Source organism: Aulonocara stuartgranti (genome assembly GCF_965226115.1).
Source record: "Aulonocara stuartgranti genome assembly, chromosome: 3".
NCBI classification, from domain to species: Eukaryota; Metazoa; Chordata; class Actinopteri; order Cichliformes; family Cichlidae; genus Aulonocara; species Aulonocara stuartgranti.
The window spans coordinates 69,816,960-69,834,729 of NC_138941.1; the positions used below are offsets into that span (position 1 = coordinate 69,816,960).

The following is a 17,770-nucleotide window of genomic DNA, read 5'->3' on the forward strand; positions in this document are numbered from 1 at the left end:
TCGTGCCCACCCCCAATATCCTATATGTATGTGTAATGAGGGTGTGAGTAATGTGAATGTCTAAGTTGTGGGATAAAATTGAGGCAGAGGCAGCCAGAAGGGGACGGGGGACGGGGGGGGGGGGGGGGGGGGGGGCAAGTGACCCCTCCCTGGGGCCAGCTCCCCCGCTGACCCCAGTAGGCACCCCCATACTCCGCGACCCGCCAGGGAAAGGGGGCCCAGGCCCATCCAGACCGGGCCCAGTGCAGCAGCGCCGCCCGGCCCCACAGAGCCCGGGACAGTCCACCCAACCCCACCACAGAGAAAACTGCACCCACCCCACCATCCACTCATCTTTCAGACTACATAAGACATCAGACGTTTGGGTCCTCTCCTGCCTGCACAGAGCCGAAATATGAGATACAGATATTTTAAACTGTTTGTCTTAATCAAATTTCCACTGGCTTTCTTTAGGTGCCTTATGTAACTTGAAAGGAGCAACTCCTTTTTTGTAAGGCATTCTGCTAGGTACTCTTTCGTGTTGCATCAAAGGACTCGCTCCACCTTTTGAGTCTGGATAAGTTCTTTCATGCTGCTTATCTGAAAATGCACTATTTTTTCAGTGACTGATTTTGTAGACTTGAGTGCATCAACAAGTGAGTGATTATCAGTGACACAGGTTATAAGTGTTGGATGTTTTACATTAACAGTGGTGAGTTCAGAGTGTAGCGTTGATAGGAAAATGGCATTTTCAATACCATGTGACATGGCAAGTGTTTCACCGGTCAGTATATTGTGTACAACCCTCTTGACTCTCTTTGACTGCCATGCCAGCAGTGAGAATCTTCCACTGTTCCCCACTGAGATGATGCGATCTCTTCCCTGTGTGCCTCCATCTGACAGATTTCTGAATGAGGAATCACTGAACACAATCAGCTTCAAAGCAGTGTCACTTCCTAGATACTGAAAATTCAAAGCAACCTTTGTTCATTTCAGTTTTCACACTATAAAGTTTGCTTCATGCAAAGTCTGCACAGTTGCAGTTTTTATATTTGATGCCAAGCTGCTGGCATTAAACATTCCATCTGGTCTGTCCTGTCGTGCCACCCAAAGAATTTGACCAATCTTAGACCTGAGCAGATCCCTTTCCTTATCATCAGGGGGTGAATCTTTTTCCATAGCTCTTGAAGGCTTTACATTTATAGGCTGCATATGCTGATTGTAGCGATCCTGATGTACTTGCACTTTCTTGTCAGTGATAAAAAAAGGTTGTTTCAACATACCATTAGTTTTCATGTTCCTTACATCCCACCTAGAATCCATCTCGTATTTGCACATACCACTGTACCATTGTTCAAAGTCTATGTTATAGTTTGTCATGTTTACAGTGGGGTGTCTCGTTATCTGGTTGAATAAAGAATAAGAGTATTGTGTTAATACCAGTGTCCTTGTTCAAATCATCCAACGGTAATTCCGTCGCTCTTGTCCTCCCAGAGAGCGCCAAACAACAGCGAGTGCTTGCTTATCTTTTTTGAGCTCTGTGACTCGTGCCTAGATCATAACTTCATTCTTCGAGCTTTCATATGGCTTTAAGCAAGTTTAGCTTCACTTTATTAGACTTCATTGCTGAACACACATATCTGCTCATACCCTTCCTTTCGCTTCTTCCCCTTCATAGTAGGAGTCCAAGAGGAACAAAGCTTGTAAGTCAACAGACACATCTCTCAATGCAGTCAGAGACATCCTCACAACCTCACACTTCATCTGATCAAATTTAGACTCAACTTTAAAATAAGATTTTAATTTTCAGCTTTGTTTTTGATGCCATTGTCTCGTTTGTCACATTAAGCAGGTCAGATATACCTGTTAGAAACCAAACACAGTTTCCACTGTGTGTGTGAAGGAGACATGAACCTGCGTGGACACTTAACATCTGTAATCCAGCTGTGACAGAGACAAAGTGTAATGTGTGTGTCAGTGTGATGTGTTGTAGTGTCAGGAGTCAGGATGCAGCTACAAAGCTTCTTGTTCAGTGTATACAAACAGCTGTAGCTCCATAAAGGCAGCATGCAGAGACTCACAGTGTCTTATAATGAGAGGCTGCTTTCTCTCACACATTATGTTCACTTATTATCAGCACATGTTGTTGTTCTGTGGAAGCTAACATCTTGTAGTTTCTGACACTTTGCATGTTTAGCATGAGGCTAAAATTCCCCCTCAGTGGGTCACTGGTAACCTGCTGGATGTTCAGAGGTTCATTAAATCCAACATGACTAAAAACTCAAATGTCAAAGGAAATAAACAAAATATTTAAAGTCAATCATTCTGATCATAATTGTACTTTGACCTTTAACCTCTCTGCTCTGTGTTGTTTCCTCTTTCAGTCCAGAAAATCATCACAGCTGAGTCTGGACAGGACGTCACTCTGACATGTCGAGCTCCAAACAACAACATCAGAGCTGTACACTGGAGCAGAGCTGACCTGAAGAAAGAATATCTGCTTTTGTACCAGGATGGTCAGATTGTTCCAGACAACCAGCATCCATCTTTTAAGAACCGGGTGGATCTGCAGGACAGACAGATGAAGGATGGAGACGTGTCTTTGATTCTGAAGGATGTGACGGTTAATGATGCTGAAACATACAAGTGTTATGGCTTCATGGCAGAAAAAAACTCATGGAAACTCATCAGCATCATCTACCTGACTGTTGTTGTTCCTCCAGGTGAGTGAGTAGAGTTGAGTGTGTGTGTGATCAGAGGTGAAGCTGCTTCCTGGTTGTTGATGTGTGTTTGTTGTATGGATGAGCTGGTGGATGTCAGAGGTAGACAGATGTTTCCAGCTGTTGTCTTTGTGTCTGGTAGTCTAGAGTTGTAGAGCAGCATTGTTTGGTTAGAGCAGAAACAAAGACATTTATGAATCCGTCTCTTCTTCTCTTGCTCTCTAACTCGTCTGTAAACATGTGTGGGGAAACTCAATGTTAAAGCCTACAGCTGGAGGGGGAGGGGAGGGGTGAAGCTGGTGGTTGTGAGTCTGTGAAAGTGAATCCTGCCGGTGCCATAGCTGCTGAAAACGTACTTAGTGCAGACACAAAACGTCCATCAGCTTCAAAGTGTGTCAGAAAAATGTCCACATGGTGACTGATGGATGAGAGAGGTCCCATTGTTGTTGTTGTGCACAAATCATTGAACAACACAAACACTTAGAGCTGCTTTCAGTGCTGCCTGTTTTGTTACTGCACACATTTCTGATGGTCCTACAGTCCAACGTAGCAAACGTCTCCCTGAAGCCTAAAGGTTGGATCAGAGCGAGCAGCTGAAAGGACACATCTATGAATGCAGTCAGAGATTTTCTCACAACCTCACACTTCATCTGATCACATTTACACTCAAATTTTTTGCACCTGATGAAAGTCAAAGGCAACCACAAAACCATTCAGAGATAATTAATTATGGATTTGACTTTGTTTGAAAGTTAATATTTTCTTGTTCCTGAAAATATTAGCATGTGGCTGAACGTTTAAGTGATGCACTGGTGACCTGGTGTGTGGCAACCGGTTAACTAATCGAATCCAGAACAACTCAAAACTAAGATAAACAATCTAAAAATAAAACATGGAAAACAGAATTCCCTCATGATAAGGTACACGTGGTACCATCCTCTCAGCACTTCCTGGGGTTTCTTTCCTCATTTATCGACACTGATGAGTTACAGAGACTCTGAGCATCAAACACAGGATAAAGAAAAAGAAAACGATTAAGCACAATAACTGCACTGAATATTAAAAGTAACTCTACACCAGGAAACCATCAAATGTTCTACAAATGTAATTTTACTGAATTTTAACCAGTGAAAATGTCTGAGATATTTATACAGTGTAAAAACTTAAATAATCAATTTTATAGATGCTTGATTGTTGTCACCCCTGAAACATTGTTTTCAGTGTATCAGACTTTATGATGTTTGGCATATAGTGTACTGTACTGGTGGATTTTTCTGTTTTCATTTAAAAACAGGAAACGCAATCGACCAAAACTGCAGCCTCCATATTGTTTTGAAACATGGCCGCCAAACCAAAAGAAACCCAACAAACCTGCGTTTCCACTATTTCAACAGCGATGGAGGACACACTGTCTGATGTGATGATTTATATTTAGGGACCGAATTTTAAATCTTTTTTTTTTTCACATACTAAAATTACCAGTTAACTCGCAGGGTTTTTTAACAACCCATGTGAAGTCAGCCGTCATCTTTGGCTCAATCAGCAGAAAAACGAAGACTGAAGATCTGCGAGAGCTCATTAAAACACGTTATTTTTGAAAAGTAAAATCATCACTAGTTTGAAAATGTTTTTCTTTAGCATGAGGCTAAAACACGGCTGTACCTGTGATCTGGTAAATGATCACAGCTCTGTCCCACCTATCCTAATAACTCTTTATATGTACACAATACACAACTTTATACAAAGTGCATCAATCAGTATAAATGCAGACAAGTGTTGAAGGATTAACTGTCTGACTGACTGTTACGTCCCCACGATGAAGGTCAAGGGGGTGTGTGCGGACTGGTAACAAATGGGTCCAGAACAGAATGAAAGGAGAACAGACAGAGGTGTTTAGTAAATAAAGTAGTTTTTATTATAGATAAACTTAACATAAAGAGTCGGCAACGCCGTTTTACCAATAACACTAGGAAAAAGGTCGCAACAACAAAAAACACAACAACCAAACAAAAACTCCACATCACGAAGAGGCACTTCCAGGGGCCCACAAGCTCACCCTGTCACGCAGCAGCTAGCTTTACTGCTTCCACAACTCAGGCAGAACAATCACACACCTAGAACACAAAGTGGCGACACCAGAGAAAACCACCCTCTGTCATCCAGTTCATCCCCAGCTTATATGACCTCAGAGAGGTGATTGCTGACTGGGCCCAGGTGGTAAATGAGGCCAATGAGCAGCAGCTGTGTCCTGGGGAGAGAGAAGAGCGAGAGAGAGACAGAGGGGCGGAGCAAGAGAGTAGGAGGCAAAGAGAGAACACAACACCCACACAATAGTAGTTTCAGGAGGTCCTGCTAGGGCCGTATCACTGACTGCTTGAAGTCAAGCATCCAGCCACTTAGATGGCCTCCATCAGTTTTCTTTAGCACAGTCTTGCTCGCTCTGGAATCGGTGTTAACCATCCTCATCTGTGAGAGTGTGAGGCTCCACACTGAGCTCATTTTTTATTAATTAATTTACTTACATTATGTCCTGATAGCTTTAACCTTAGAATTTAAACCATGTGTAGTTGAGCAGACTCAGTCCTCCCTGCATGTTTCAGGTGTTGCTGTTACAGAGAGAGAACGGCTACTGTCAGTCTGCCATGTTTAAATCAAGGCAAAATACTGTAGCTGTGTTTCTGCTAGAGCTGGGCGATAGAACGATAACGATATGTATTGCGAAATAACGTTTTCTCGATAGAAAAGTTAAACTATTGCGATAGGCCTCATCTCTCTTGTCCTCTTAAAAAAAAAAAAAAAAAAAGAACAGCCAATCTAAATTAAGTAGCGCAGAGCCGAACCAATCACAGCCGCAGCGTCACATCACGTGACTTGTTACGTACAGCACAAGTGCCAAGCTGCACATGTGTATTTGTTTGGGAAGCAGCCAGCCGCCGTGCCGCCCGGGTATTGGAGGAAATGAGTGTGCCGACTAGAGAAAAATCAACCGAGAGCGTGACCGAAGGTTACCGAAGAGAAAACAGATGATGGTTCCAATGCCGGAGAGATTGTCGAACGGAAGAGCCATAGAAGTTCCGTAGTGTGAAGGTATTTCGGCTATTTCAAGTCTGACAAAAAACAGAGTAGCGTGCACTGTAAATTGTGCTGAAAGCAAGTCTGGAAATACAATAAACTGGTGCATGCGCTACGTCCAAACGCACCTGGGTAGTTTTGAAAACGCAGATTTTTTTCTATGCGTTTGCACCTTTCGTCCACACGTAAACGGCGTTTTTGGTCACTGAAAACGAAGATTTTTGAAAACTCCGTTTTTGCATTTACGTGTGGACGAGAAAAACGGAGAAAACGCAGCGTCAAAGGTGTGCGCATTTTTTGACGTCACACTGTGCGCCACATTATTGTTTCGGTGAAATGAATTTCTACAATACTGTTACTGTTAATTCTACTCTCTGCAGTGTTTGAATGCTTACATATACACACAGTTACTGTCCGTCCACACATACGACTCGGTTCTGCTTCTATGCCCCAGCTTTGTTTACTTTTTCCCACCGAGGCTTCTAGACTTCTGATTGGCCAACATTTCAGCACGGTTAGGAATCTAGCGCCACCTGCTGCTTTGGCATGTTCATAGCAGCGTTTTCCTTCATTTCTGCCTTTATGTGTGGACGGGATTATTTTTTAAAACAAAAACGGAAAATCTCTGTTTTCAAAAATACCCGTGTACGTGTGGACGTAGCCTCGGTCTCTGACCTGAAGCGCTAATTCGTCATTCGGCTTTTGTCAGACTAAAGTAACTGTTAAAACTGTTTGAAAAGCTAAGCTATACAACAAGGAGAGATTGAGAATTTCCTTTTAGTTCTCAGTTTATTTGATATTGACAAAAGTGAGTCAATTTTGTCTGTGTTACGCCCCACTTACAAATGAAGTGTTGACTGGGGTGAGGGGTAACACAAAGTGAAAGAGAACACATGAACTACTGGAGAATAGATGTCATTAAACATGATTTATTGCCCAAAACTACTACAGTAAAAATAAACACAGGGAAGCTCTTTTCTTCAGGGTCTCCAAGGCCAAAACAAACAAAACACCCCCTTTAGCTAGAAATCAAACCAAGTACTCACTAACCAAAACAAGATACAATGGCTGAGCTCCCTGTCTAACCAAAAACAGGAGAAAACAGTTGAAACTAAAATGGCAGAGAACCCCTACCTGCTTCCACAACAATGAACTAATTAACACAGTAAGGGCACACCTTTGCTTACAATGAAAGAAAGAAAACCAAAGTTTCACAGAGTTTAAGGTCTCACACGCATACACACTAAGGCCCGCTGCCCAAAACAATACAGCTCACAGCTCCGGCAAAAATGGGGGAAGTAGCAGGCGTATGGCAGTTTAGGATGGCAGACTATATGCCGTGGCTGACGAACACACCTCAGCTGTGGCTCATGAGGCAGACCTGCAACACAAGAAAAGGAGAAAAGACACTCCTGCACAGAGGGAGAGCCACTAGAGGTCAGCGACCGTAACAGTCTGTTCTTCTGTAAAACAAACTAAGATTTATTTTTAGAATTAATATTTTGTTTCTAAGTGGAATTGACAATTTAGTAGTCTGTTTCGTTTGTTCTATTTTGAAACTTAAACGCTTTAGCGGCTGTACATCTACCCTGTTGAACTTATTATGAGAAATAAGTATTTAAATCCAAACAAGCTGCTGATTATTTCACATTTTACTTGTGAGCAACGGTTCCTGAGACCAGCTGAGCAGAGTTACTAATCTGTAAGCAGTTTCCAAATTCCAGAATCACTGCCTGGATCGTTCTACAAACTTTGGAGGAGACTGATCACATTATAAATTTGAACCTCTCATGCTGAAATCATCAGTGATCCCTGACACATCTGGACCAGCTGTGATAAATTGTTGTTCTCTTACATCATCATCTCCTCTGAATTTTGTTTTAAAATTAATTCATTCATGGTTGAGAACATACGAGCTGAGCTTTGTACACTGACAAACCCCAGTTTGCCTGTGTAACAACTGTATTAGGAAATTAAAGATAATTAATTCAATAATTATCAGGGTTAATGACACAATCACACTGAGCTCACTGAGGTGTTAAAAGAATCCTCTTTCAGTTTGCACTTTTAGTATTATTATCCTAGTATTTGAAGTGCTTCATATATAAACATTGTAAATTATGTAAACAGTGTAGTTTGTTTGGTGTGACAGAGCTGTTATCACTGAATCAAAGGTTCAGATGTTCCAGCCTCATAATAAACAAACACATTTTCAGAAATTCGAGGATTTGACCTTCCAAAAGTCTCAGGCATGTTTTAATGATAGTGATGTGTCGGTTGTGAACGAAACGGCTCTTAGAGCCGGGTCTTTGAAGTGAACGACGCGAGCCGGCTCATTATTGGGAGCCATGGTTTTTTATTTCTTCTTTCTCTCACCCTTTCTCTCGCACTTTTTTTCCGCTTCACTCCACGTGCGAGCCTTGTGCTTTGCGCTGGGCAGAGGGGGGAGGGGCAGTAGTTACACTCAAGTAGCACAGGAACAGAGCGGGAGGGAGAGAGAGAGAAAGAGAGCCAGGGACAACAACATCACATTAGAAAGGTATAGTAATCATCCACAACTATTTTCAGTTTTGGAAGTTCAGTTAACGCTAGAAATGTGTTTTGGAGTTTGTACGTGCTTTGTCTGTAGGGGCCACTGTATATATTTATATATAAACATATATAAATAAAACCACTTTTTTTACATTAGTTATCCCCTTTGTGCATAATTTTATATTGTTGTTAATTATAAATTAATTAAAGCAACAAAACAACCTGAAGAGCCGTTTTGGAGCCGAAAGAGTCGGCTCTCTAAAAAGAGCTGGAAATCCCATCACTATTTAATGAGCTCTCACAGATCTGCATATCAGCTGGATGAAACCAACATGACCTCCGACCCTGAACGAACTGTTAGACCTGTTATCCACATAGCAAAATTGGCATGGCCCGAATCTGGGCCACGCAATGTGCTTACACATGTTCCACATACCACAAAGAATGACGACCCTTTGGTGACCCACACATGGGCCAGCACAAGGCCAGTTGCAGACACACTGCTGGCCCTGTGCTGTCCCAGAACACTTTCAGCTCTGGTCCCAGAATTCAGCCTAATGTGTACCTTAATTAAGCCATGTAATAACAACATGTGCATAATAGTGCAAAAGCAACATGACAAAACTTTGTTCAGACAGTGAATGGAATGATTCTTATACAGCATTTTTCAACTCTCCCAGATTACTCAAAGTGCTCTATGCAACATGCTACATTCACACACTTTCTCTTAACTGAGTGCTTCCTAACTACATTCATATATGCTCGCACTCATGACATGCAGACTGGAGAAGCCAGGGATCGAACCACTAACTTTCCGATCAATAGGTGACCTGCTCTACCGCCTGAGCTACATCCACTCACTGGCAAAGATGAGTAAACCCTCACTAGGTTTTGGATAAAGTGTACACTCACAAACCTGTCAAACGTGCACTTGAAACATTGGCTACCATTGCGGTATAGTATTGCAACATGGCATTTGGGTCTTCTAACTAAAATAGGAAAATAGGAACATAAATAGTGTCGCATTGCCAGACCTGGCCCGCATCTGGTTGACATACACTCTGCCATGACACCAGTCAGTCAGAAGTGCCAGCTTGATGCTGGATCCCGGCCAGGCCTGTTTTCTATGAGCCTGGGCCACATAAACCAAACCACAATCGAGCCAGATATGGCATGACATCACATAGACAGTGCCATCTATGGCAGGCCTGGCCCATATCTGGATGACAAACGTCTTATCGTGCCAGAAGTCAGCCAGCAGTGCCGGCTTGATACCAGATCCGGGCCAGACCTGCTTGCTATGAGGGAAAAGGGGATGGATTCTGTTCTGTTCTTCACTCATCACCTACCTGACAGCTGACACCTCACACCTGTTTCTCACCTGCAGGTCAGACAGGAGGAGACAGAAATGAACTGTGAGTCAGACGATCTAAGGACAGACACCAATGAACTTTCCTGAACATCCAGCAGACATCTCTGATGATCATCATGCTCACACTCAGACCAATAGTGTGTGTCTGTGCTGTCTGTCAGTGACTCTGAACTACAGTTTATTCATCTTCAGGCTGTTCATGAGATTTACTGACACAAAGTCAAACTGTGTTACAAACATACATGAATTTTTATGAGCTCTAATGTCAGGATCAGTGAGTGTTTTTGTGTTGGTTTAGGTTAGGCAAATTAATTATTTTATGTTGGTGTGGTTGTTTATTAGCTTCATGTGACTTTTTCCTCCTTAAGTACAGCCCACTGGAAAACACTTTGTATAAAAAAAAATCTTCTCTTTGCCTGACATTTTTTTTAGTTTGTAAATCCATCTCATCAGACTTAAGAGGTTTTACAAACTGTTATAGGGGTGTCCAAATTCATGGGCTGCATCCTCTTGAGGCTGCATTTGTAGGCCGATTATGTCACAGCGACGTGCCGAAGGCTTTCCAAATTCGTAGACTTCTCCGAATGCAGCTGACAAATCTCTTCTCCTTTTCCCCGAATTTGAAGGATGGGTCGGGTGTGTCCTTTGTGGCCCACCATATCCCAGAATTCATAGCGCGGCCCAGCCAATTCCAGTTTTCAACAATGTCGGCAGCTACTAAGTTTTTAATATCACTCTTATTACTCTTTCTGGGTCACAAAATAAACTTTTAACATATTTTCAGGCGAGAATGTAGCTGTGGAAAGTTCAAATATCTGCTCGGTTTATCAAGATATCACATATTTGCAAATGTTTGAATGTGTGGTTCATACAGAACTTGGTCAGTGACACTCACATAAACACATGAGTACATTACATTAACACATGAAAGAACAACAGTGTGGCATTAATCATTACAGCAGTAAGGACCATTTTTAATCAGCAGCCAGTTTGATGAACTGATGCTCTGTTGTCTGGTCTGACCAAAGCTCTAACTCCAAACATCACTCCACTGTTAAAGCTTCTGCACTGACTGTTTCAGGTTCAGTTCAAATCATGGATCTTATTTTTATGGCCTGACGGTGTGAAGCCTCCACCTACATGACTGAAGTGCTCCACCCTGCTTGACTTTTTTTACTCCTCTCTCTGTGGTCTTCTTTAAACAGCCTCTTGGTGTTTTCTGTGTTGTTTGGTTCATGTGTCCACTGTGCCTTTATGAACACTGTTATATCTCTGCAAAGCAAAGGGCATTTTTTTAAAGACAATGATAATGAGGGAATTTGTCAGGTTTATATAGTGGATTGTCATTTATGCTTAGAAATATCTTCTCATATATGCTTAGAGTTTTATAATCAATGGTAGAGGTTTGATCCTTAATAGTCTGCAAAAACTTTGTGTGCATTCCAGAGTGTTCTGGCATTCACACCCACATCCTGGGAGCATGGGAGAGGTCGTACCTTCTCTTATTGTTTTATGGTAGGATAAACGTATCTATGTGTGTTTTAGGCTAAGTGCTTTTTGTTTAGATGAACTGCTGGACTTCAAGACCAGCAGGTTTAGGGAAGTTGTTTATGGGGTCACACACTGACACCCCCCCCCCCCCCCCCCCCCCCCCACACACACACACACAGGCAAGGTACTCTTTGTGTGTATGTATACGTCATATGTTAATGAACCTTCAACGCTCCAGCGAATAGGTTTAAGCTACAAACCTATCAGAATTCTTTCTGTGAATGAATGAAATATGAGCAGAATGTAAGGGCTAATAAAGCCTTGAGGTGACTTTTGTTGTGATTTGGTGATATATGAATAAAATTGAATTGAAATGAATAAAGATTTACACATATACCTGTTGAATGCGTTTTTTTCATTGTTTTTGTCCCTGCAATCACAGACAAACCTCTATTTTTGAAGTGTCTTTGAGCAACTAATATACATCTTCCTCTGTAATTGAATGCTGTGGGTAAACATGGCTGCTCTGGATTTACATCTGTGGATGGATGTGTTGATAAAATTATGAACCTGTATCTGCTGTGCGGACAGACCGATCACTGGAGTATTAAAGCTGCTCTTGAGTTTAATTTTATCCCCAGAATACTGAGTTTAGCCTCCATCTCCTATCTGTCAAACAATCTTCGACAAAAACTTGACTGGATTAGTGAGAATGACAGTTTTAGAATAAAGCCAAGAGTCACTGACTGCATGAACACATCAGGTATTCAGCAACTTCCTGTAAATTACAAGAAATCCAAGTAGAGAAGATCAACTGAGTACACTTCCTCTTTGTGATGGAAGTGATTTTCTTCTTTATATTGTGTCAGATAAAGCCTGACAGCTTCTCTTGAATTCATTTCATATGCTGTTTTTTCACAGATGAAACCAGCCAACAGTAAACCAGATGCTTTACACCTACCTTCACATGACCTTCATCTGTAAGAGTTGGGTCTGTGTTTCCACAAGCCCTGCTGGTTTAGAAACGTATTCTTGTTAACGACAAAAACAAGATGAACATCTTTTACTTGCTAGCACAATACACACAATACACATCACAGCACCTCCCACGTAAAACCCCCCAAATGGTTCTAAGACAAGGCACTATGTGTGTGTGTGTGTAAACATCTGTATGCATGTGTGTGTGTGTGTGTGTGTGTGTGTGTGTGACCTCCTGCTGACCAAAAGGGTCATATAAGCAGGCAGCAACATCACAAGAAACAGATTTTCCAGATAGAATGTATCTGCAATAAAAGCCTCTCCCAGCACAGTGGTCAGAGACAAAGGAATGTCTTGATCCTATAGATTGAACTCAGACCTTACAAATTTAAGAAGCATAATGATAACATTCAACAATTAGACTTAACACAAAGGATCTCTGAAATTCTCAGAAACTCATAATCCATCTCCCAGTGGGTGCAGCAACCATGTGTCAAAAGTGGTCAATTGAGAAATGCTAAAAAGCGTGTTCATGTAAGCATCGTCGGGTCTGCCCTGGTACAACGGGACTTCTGCTCCTGAACCTCTGCGCACAGCGTCTGCAAATCGGGGCTGTACGAAGTCACTTCATCTTTACGCAAGACTGCAGTATATTTTGGTGATCATAACGGTTATACCTTTTGAGATATTGAGCTTTTTTGCAATTTTTTGGCCCATTGAAATTAATGGACCACATGACAAGTGTGATCACTGATTTTTCTTGCATGGTGAGCTGTGTCTTAGCTCAGTGAGATGAGCAGCCATTCTCAGAGTGGGGGGCCTGGGTTTTAAGTCCCGCTGATGGCAACATTTCTTTTTCAGTTTGCAGTTAAACTTTTTTAAAAGTCTTTTCAACACAAATTTCAGCTTCTTCAGCTGTTGTCAGCAGAAACTTCAGCTTTGTGACCTCTTTTCTGCGCAAGGTTCTGCTTATTTACAACTTTTCAGTAGCATTGTTCTGCTTCTTCACCCATTTTCAACAGAATTTTCATCTTCTTGGCCTGGTTTCAGCTGAATTTTTAGTTTCAGCTGACCATGTCATTCTCATCTATTGTATATCCTAAATGTGTATAAATGGGATCGGATGATGTCCAATAAAAGTAATAAACAATAAATGTAAATGTCTTTTTTTAACTTTGCAGACTCATTTTACCCACTCCAGTGAAAGCGATAAGAAAAGGATCATGGCTTTAAATAGACTATGAACAAAATGAAATACATTTTGTTTATGCAACATAAAAAACTTCTACCTTTTCCAACTCGGATTTTCTGCAGGACCAACACGGACATCAGTTCAGACTGAAATCCAGTTCAGATGGCACACGCAACACTAACTGTGTTCAACCTTGCACGGAGGCCTTTCAATAAATATAAGAAGATGGTTAAGGTGAGAGATTACTATTCTGTCTTTTACAGAAGGGGGGACTAAATGCCAAAAAAGAGAGAAGTTGTTTTTTTTAAATGACGCTTTAAAACAGTTCAAGTATCTTTGTGGGAGAAGGGACTAACTGCGGCCGAGGTTCTGAAAGAGACGGTCGCTTCACCGATGACCCTGGGCTACTTTGAGCTGGTTAACATCAATGACGAACGTAAGACTGAGTGCACAGACATAATTGATCATCTGGACAATAAGAAAATCCAAAATATGTTTTCCACAAGGAGTAGATACAGAAATAAAAGATGTAGCCATCCCATGGTAGCAGAAACCTCCACATGCATCAAATAATGCAAAGCGCAGAGGTGCAATGACGGTCTTAGATGTAGCACAGCAGAACGGATTGCGTTTAAAAACCCTAATCAAAGAAACGGCAGCAACATTGACCGTAAGGAGGTTTACGATCTACTTTGTCAGCAGTGTCCGCGTCTGAAACAATGGATGGAGAGTAGATTCCCCAGAAATTCTTTCCAGGAAGCAGTGAAATACAGAAAGGAGAACTTTGGAAAGAGCCGACAGTCTTTTACTGAAATTCGCAGTGTTATGTTGCTGCTCGAACTGAGCAAGTCAGTTTGTCTCATAACTGGTTCCTTCATAAAGCAAGGCACAGGGTTTGTGCTACACAGCAAATTCTGGTCTTTGGAATAAACTCTCAGGGAGTTCAGATTAACTACATTTGAGCGTACATGCGTGACCATCGAATGAACTCTAGTGCAGAGTTAGAGTAACTCTTTTCCGGGAGTTGATTTTTCAACTCTTTATAGGAGTTAAAACTAAACTCTCACGGAGTGAAATTTCTACTACCATATAGAGTAAAATTTAACTCATAAATAGAGTTAAGTTTGATATTAACTCTTTTGTAGTGTTACTCATCAATTGAAAAAAGTTTTAGGTTTTAGGTGCAAATTACTACAAAAACACAATTCTGATTATTATGAATGTATGGATTTTATTTATCAAAAATAACATATTCAAATATGAATGCTGCATGGATTAACATACATTCTGTGTAACAGTACTGTAATAGCATAATATCCACCATTATTGGCAGCTAAACAGTTGAGGTCAGATAGGCCTAACATTGGGCGAAAAGAAAAAAAAACAGAATTAAAGGAAAAAAATGACTACAGAATAAGCACTTCTTGTAATGCAGTGTTAACGTGAGGAAGACTCTGTAAAGTCTCCATCAAGCCAACAAATTAAGTAATGCAACTCTCTCACAGAACATAAAATTGTGAATCACACCCATATGACATTTGGGCATCAAAACATTTGAAATGTCTTACTTTCTCCCTTCCTAGGACCAGTATCTTCTTAGAAGTGGTTTCATTTACCTGAATAGCAGGACACTGATCATGGAAACACGTTTCATGGTTAACATGCATAACAAAAACAGAGAGAGAGAGAGAGAGCAAGTCTTATTACACACTACAGTTGCAGAGCAAACTACATGAAATACTATATTAAATTATTTTTCTCTAATCTGTTTTATCTTCGTGTTTAAGCTTTTTCAAGTAATGGCAACTAAAGAGTCAAGTATAAGTCAATTAAGTACTGTATCTACATTTCTTGCATGTATGCTGTCCAATAGAGGCTGAACCATTTGAAGTCCGGCATCACTTGTGTCACTGCTCTGACTGCTGGTGGTTGAGACAGACAATGTATCTGTTAGACTTGGAGAGGAGGGCTCTTCCACATGTTGCTTCAGGACAGTCAAATCTGAGGGTGGCAAATAAAAATATTAGAATATAAGGTATCTACAATCAAAAACACAACACAACAAAGATACCATTTATGCACACAGGGCCAGTAAATTGCACGGTTTGATTAAATTATACCTTCTCCAGGAGAACAGATGGTTATTTTGTATTTTATTATGGTAATATACAATTTACATACCACAAGGTGTGAGTGTCACATAGTGTGTTAGGTCTGAGCAGTCACGTGTGGTGGATCATAAATTTGATTAGTTTTGAAGTTGTACATCTCTGTTCCTTACATTTCATGTCATGCCCTTATTAATGTTTTATTTGTTGCTTTGACTGTTTTCGAATAGAATATGCAGTGGGAATATAGAGGGAGATAAGTAGTGAAAGTTTTGCCTGGGTTGATTGTGCGTCGATCCATTGTTAATGCCTCAGGGCTCCAGTAGGTGGGTTCGCGCGCTTCCTCCTTCACTCAATACAGACGAGTGAGAGTGAGAGCTGCGTGTCTGTGCCGCTCTTTCACCTCTCCTCACTATTTCCCCTTTTTTTATGTAACTGTCATGCACAAATCTGTATAAATGTGTGTTACTGTTGATTATTACATTGTTATCATTGTTCATTGTAGCGGAAGATGTGAATTGCGGACTATTTTGCTGAGAAGTTCCAGTTAATCTCTGTTGCTGTGTGTCATGTTTTCAATAAAACATCAGTAGTAGTGAGCAAGCTTCTTTATTTTTTTAACGTGGCTCACATCCATGCACGTAAACGTAACCTGCCGCTGCTTCTACAACACAGTATATATCACAATTTGGTTAGACAGCCCCCTAGTGGTGAAGCTGAACTACCCACATAACTCCTATCAACACATCCCCTTTTCTTTAGATGTTAACTGCTGAACAACACTGTGGAAACATACCTAACATTGCATAGCTTGAATTACATCACAAACATTTGTGACAGTGTAAACTACTGAACACACAATAATGCGGAAAGTTCCTTTTTGATATATGTATATATATCTAGCTATATATGTATACACCAACATATACATATATATATATGCTTAAAGGTTTAGTCTATCAGGTGGCTTGATAGAGCGTGCTGATCTTCTGACAATGGGTGACTGGTCTCTTTGCTCCACACTGTCCTTCACGGGTGTTGTTGGTTCAGGTGGTGTGTTGTCATCACACTGTCCTTCCGATGGTCCCATTGTCTTTTGAGTGTACAGTAAACTCCTCCGATTTCTCCTTAATATCAGTCCATCTTCAGTTTTCACATTGTACGATCTTGGGTTTACCTCCTCCAGTACAGTTGCTCTGTTTTCCCAGATGTTTGCATCTTCCACTCTGACTGCTTCATTGGGTGCGAGTGGTTTTAGACTTTTTGAGGACTTGTCAAAGTTGATCTTTTGTCTCTTCTGCGACTGTTTCATTTTGTCTCTCACTTGTTTGTGTTTCCTGGTTGTTGTGTAAGGAAGAGTGGTCCGTAGTTTTCTTCCCATTAATATTTCTGCTGGTGACTTGCCATGCTCCAGTGGTGATGCTCTGTAGCTCAGTAGTGCCAAATAAGGATCTGCCTTACTATCTTGTGCTTTCTTTAGTAACTGTTTCACAATGTGCACACCTTTCTCTGCTTTCCCATTGGACTGTGGATGCAGGGGGCTTGAGGTCACATGTTTAAAGTCATATTCCTGAGCAAATAGTTGGAATTCTCTACAACTATAGCAAGGTCCATTGTCACTATGAACAATCTGTGGTATCCCATGTCTAGCAAATATTGATTTCATGCGCGTTATGACACAAGTAGCTGACATGTTGGACAATAATGCCATCTCTGGATAGTTTGACAAGTAATCAATAACCAGCAGGTAGTTTTTTCCTTATGTTGTAGTATGTTTTGCATTCACCTCTTGGCCATTTCCCATTCAACAGTGTTATAACTCTTTGCAGACTAGAGTCCTTTTGTGTTTCAGCCTTGATCTGATGTGATTTTCTGTCTGACATAGGAAGTGACTCTGCTACCAGGTTTACATGTATATTTACATCCATCTCTGTGGAGCTTTGCTCTTTGTTTGGGGTTGTGCCCCTAGAGAGTGCATCTGCTAACACAGTATGTTTACCTGGTGTGTAGATCAAGTTGAAATCATAGCGCTGTAGCTTCATCATCAATCTTTGAATGCATGGAGACATTTCACTTAAGTTTTTCTTGATTATGGCTATCAATGGCTTGTGGTCAGTCTCTGCCACAAATGTTGGCAAACCATAGACATAGGTGTGGAACTTATCAAATCCAAAGACAAGCCCCAATGTCTCTTTTTCTATTTGGGCGTAGCGAGATTCTGTCTCTGTCATTGCTCTTGAGGCATATGCCACTGGCCTCCAGTGGTCTCCATAAGCCTGCAACAACACTGCGCCGATCCCGGCCTTCGATGCATCTGTTGACACTT

General features: G+C 41.2%; 2 protein-coding genes across 2 annotated transcripts in view; one reads left to right on the forward strand and one right to left on the reverse strand.

Moving 5' to 3' along the window:
- Positions 1-17,770, forward strand: part of LOC309693309 (hemicentin-2-like) — a 1,543,010-nt gene that overhangs the window by 422,481 nt on the left and 1,102,759 nt on the right. The window contains exon 13 of the mRNA XM_082512410.1: positions 2,364-2,702. Within this exon, the coding sequence (XP_082368536.1) occupies positions 2,364-2,702 (339 nt within the window). The remainder of the gene's footprint in view (positions 1-2,363; positions 2,703-17,770) is intronic.
- LOC309693997 (nuclear factor 7, ovary-like) overlaps positions 1-17,770 on the reverse strand; it is a 260,788-nt gene that overhangs the window by 235,441 nt on the left and 7,577 nt on the right. The window lies entirely within an intron of this gene.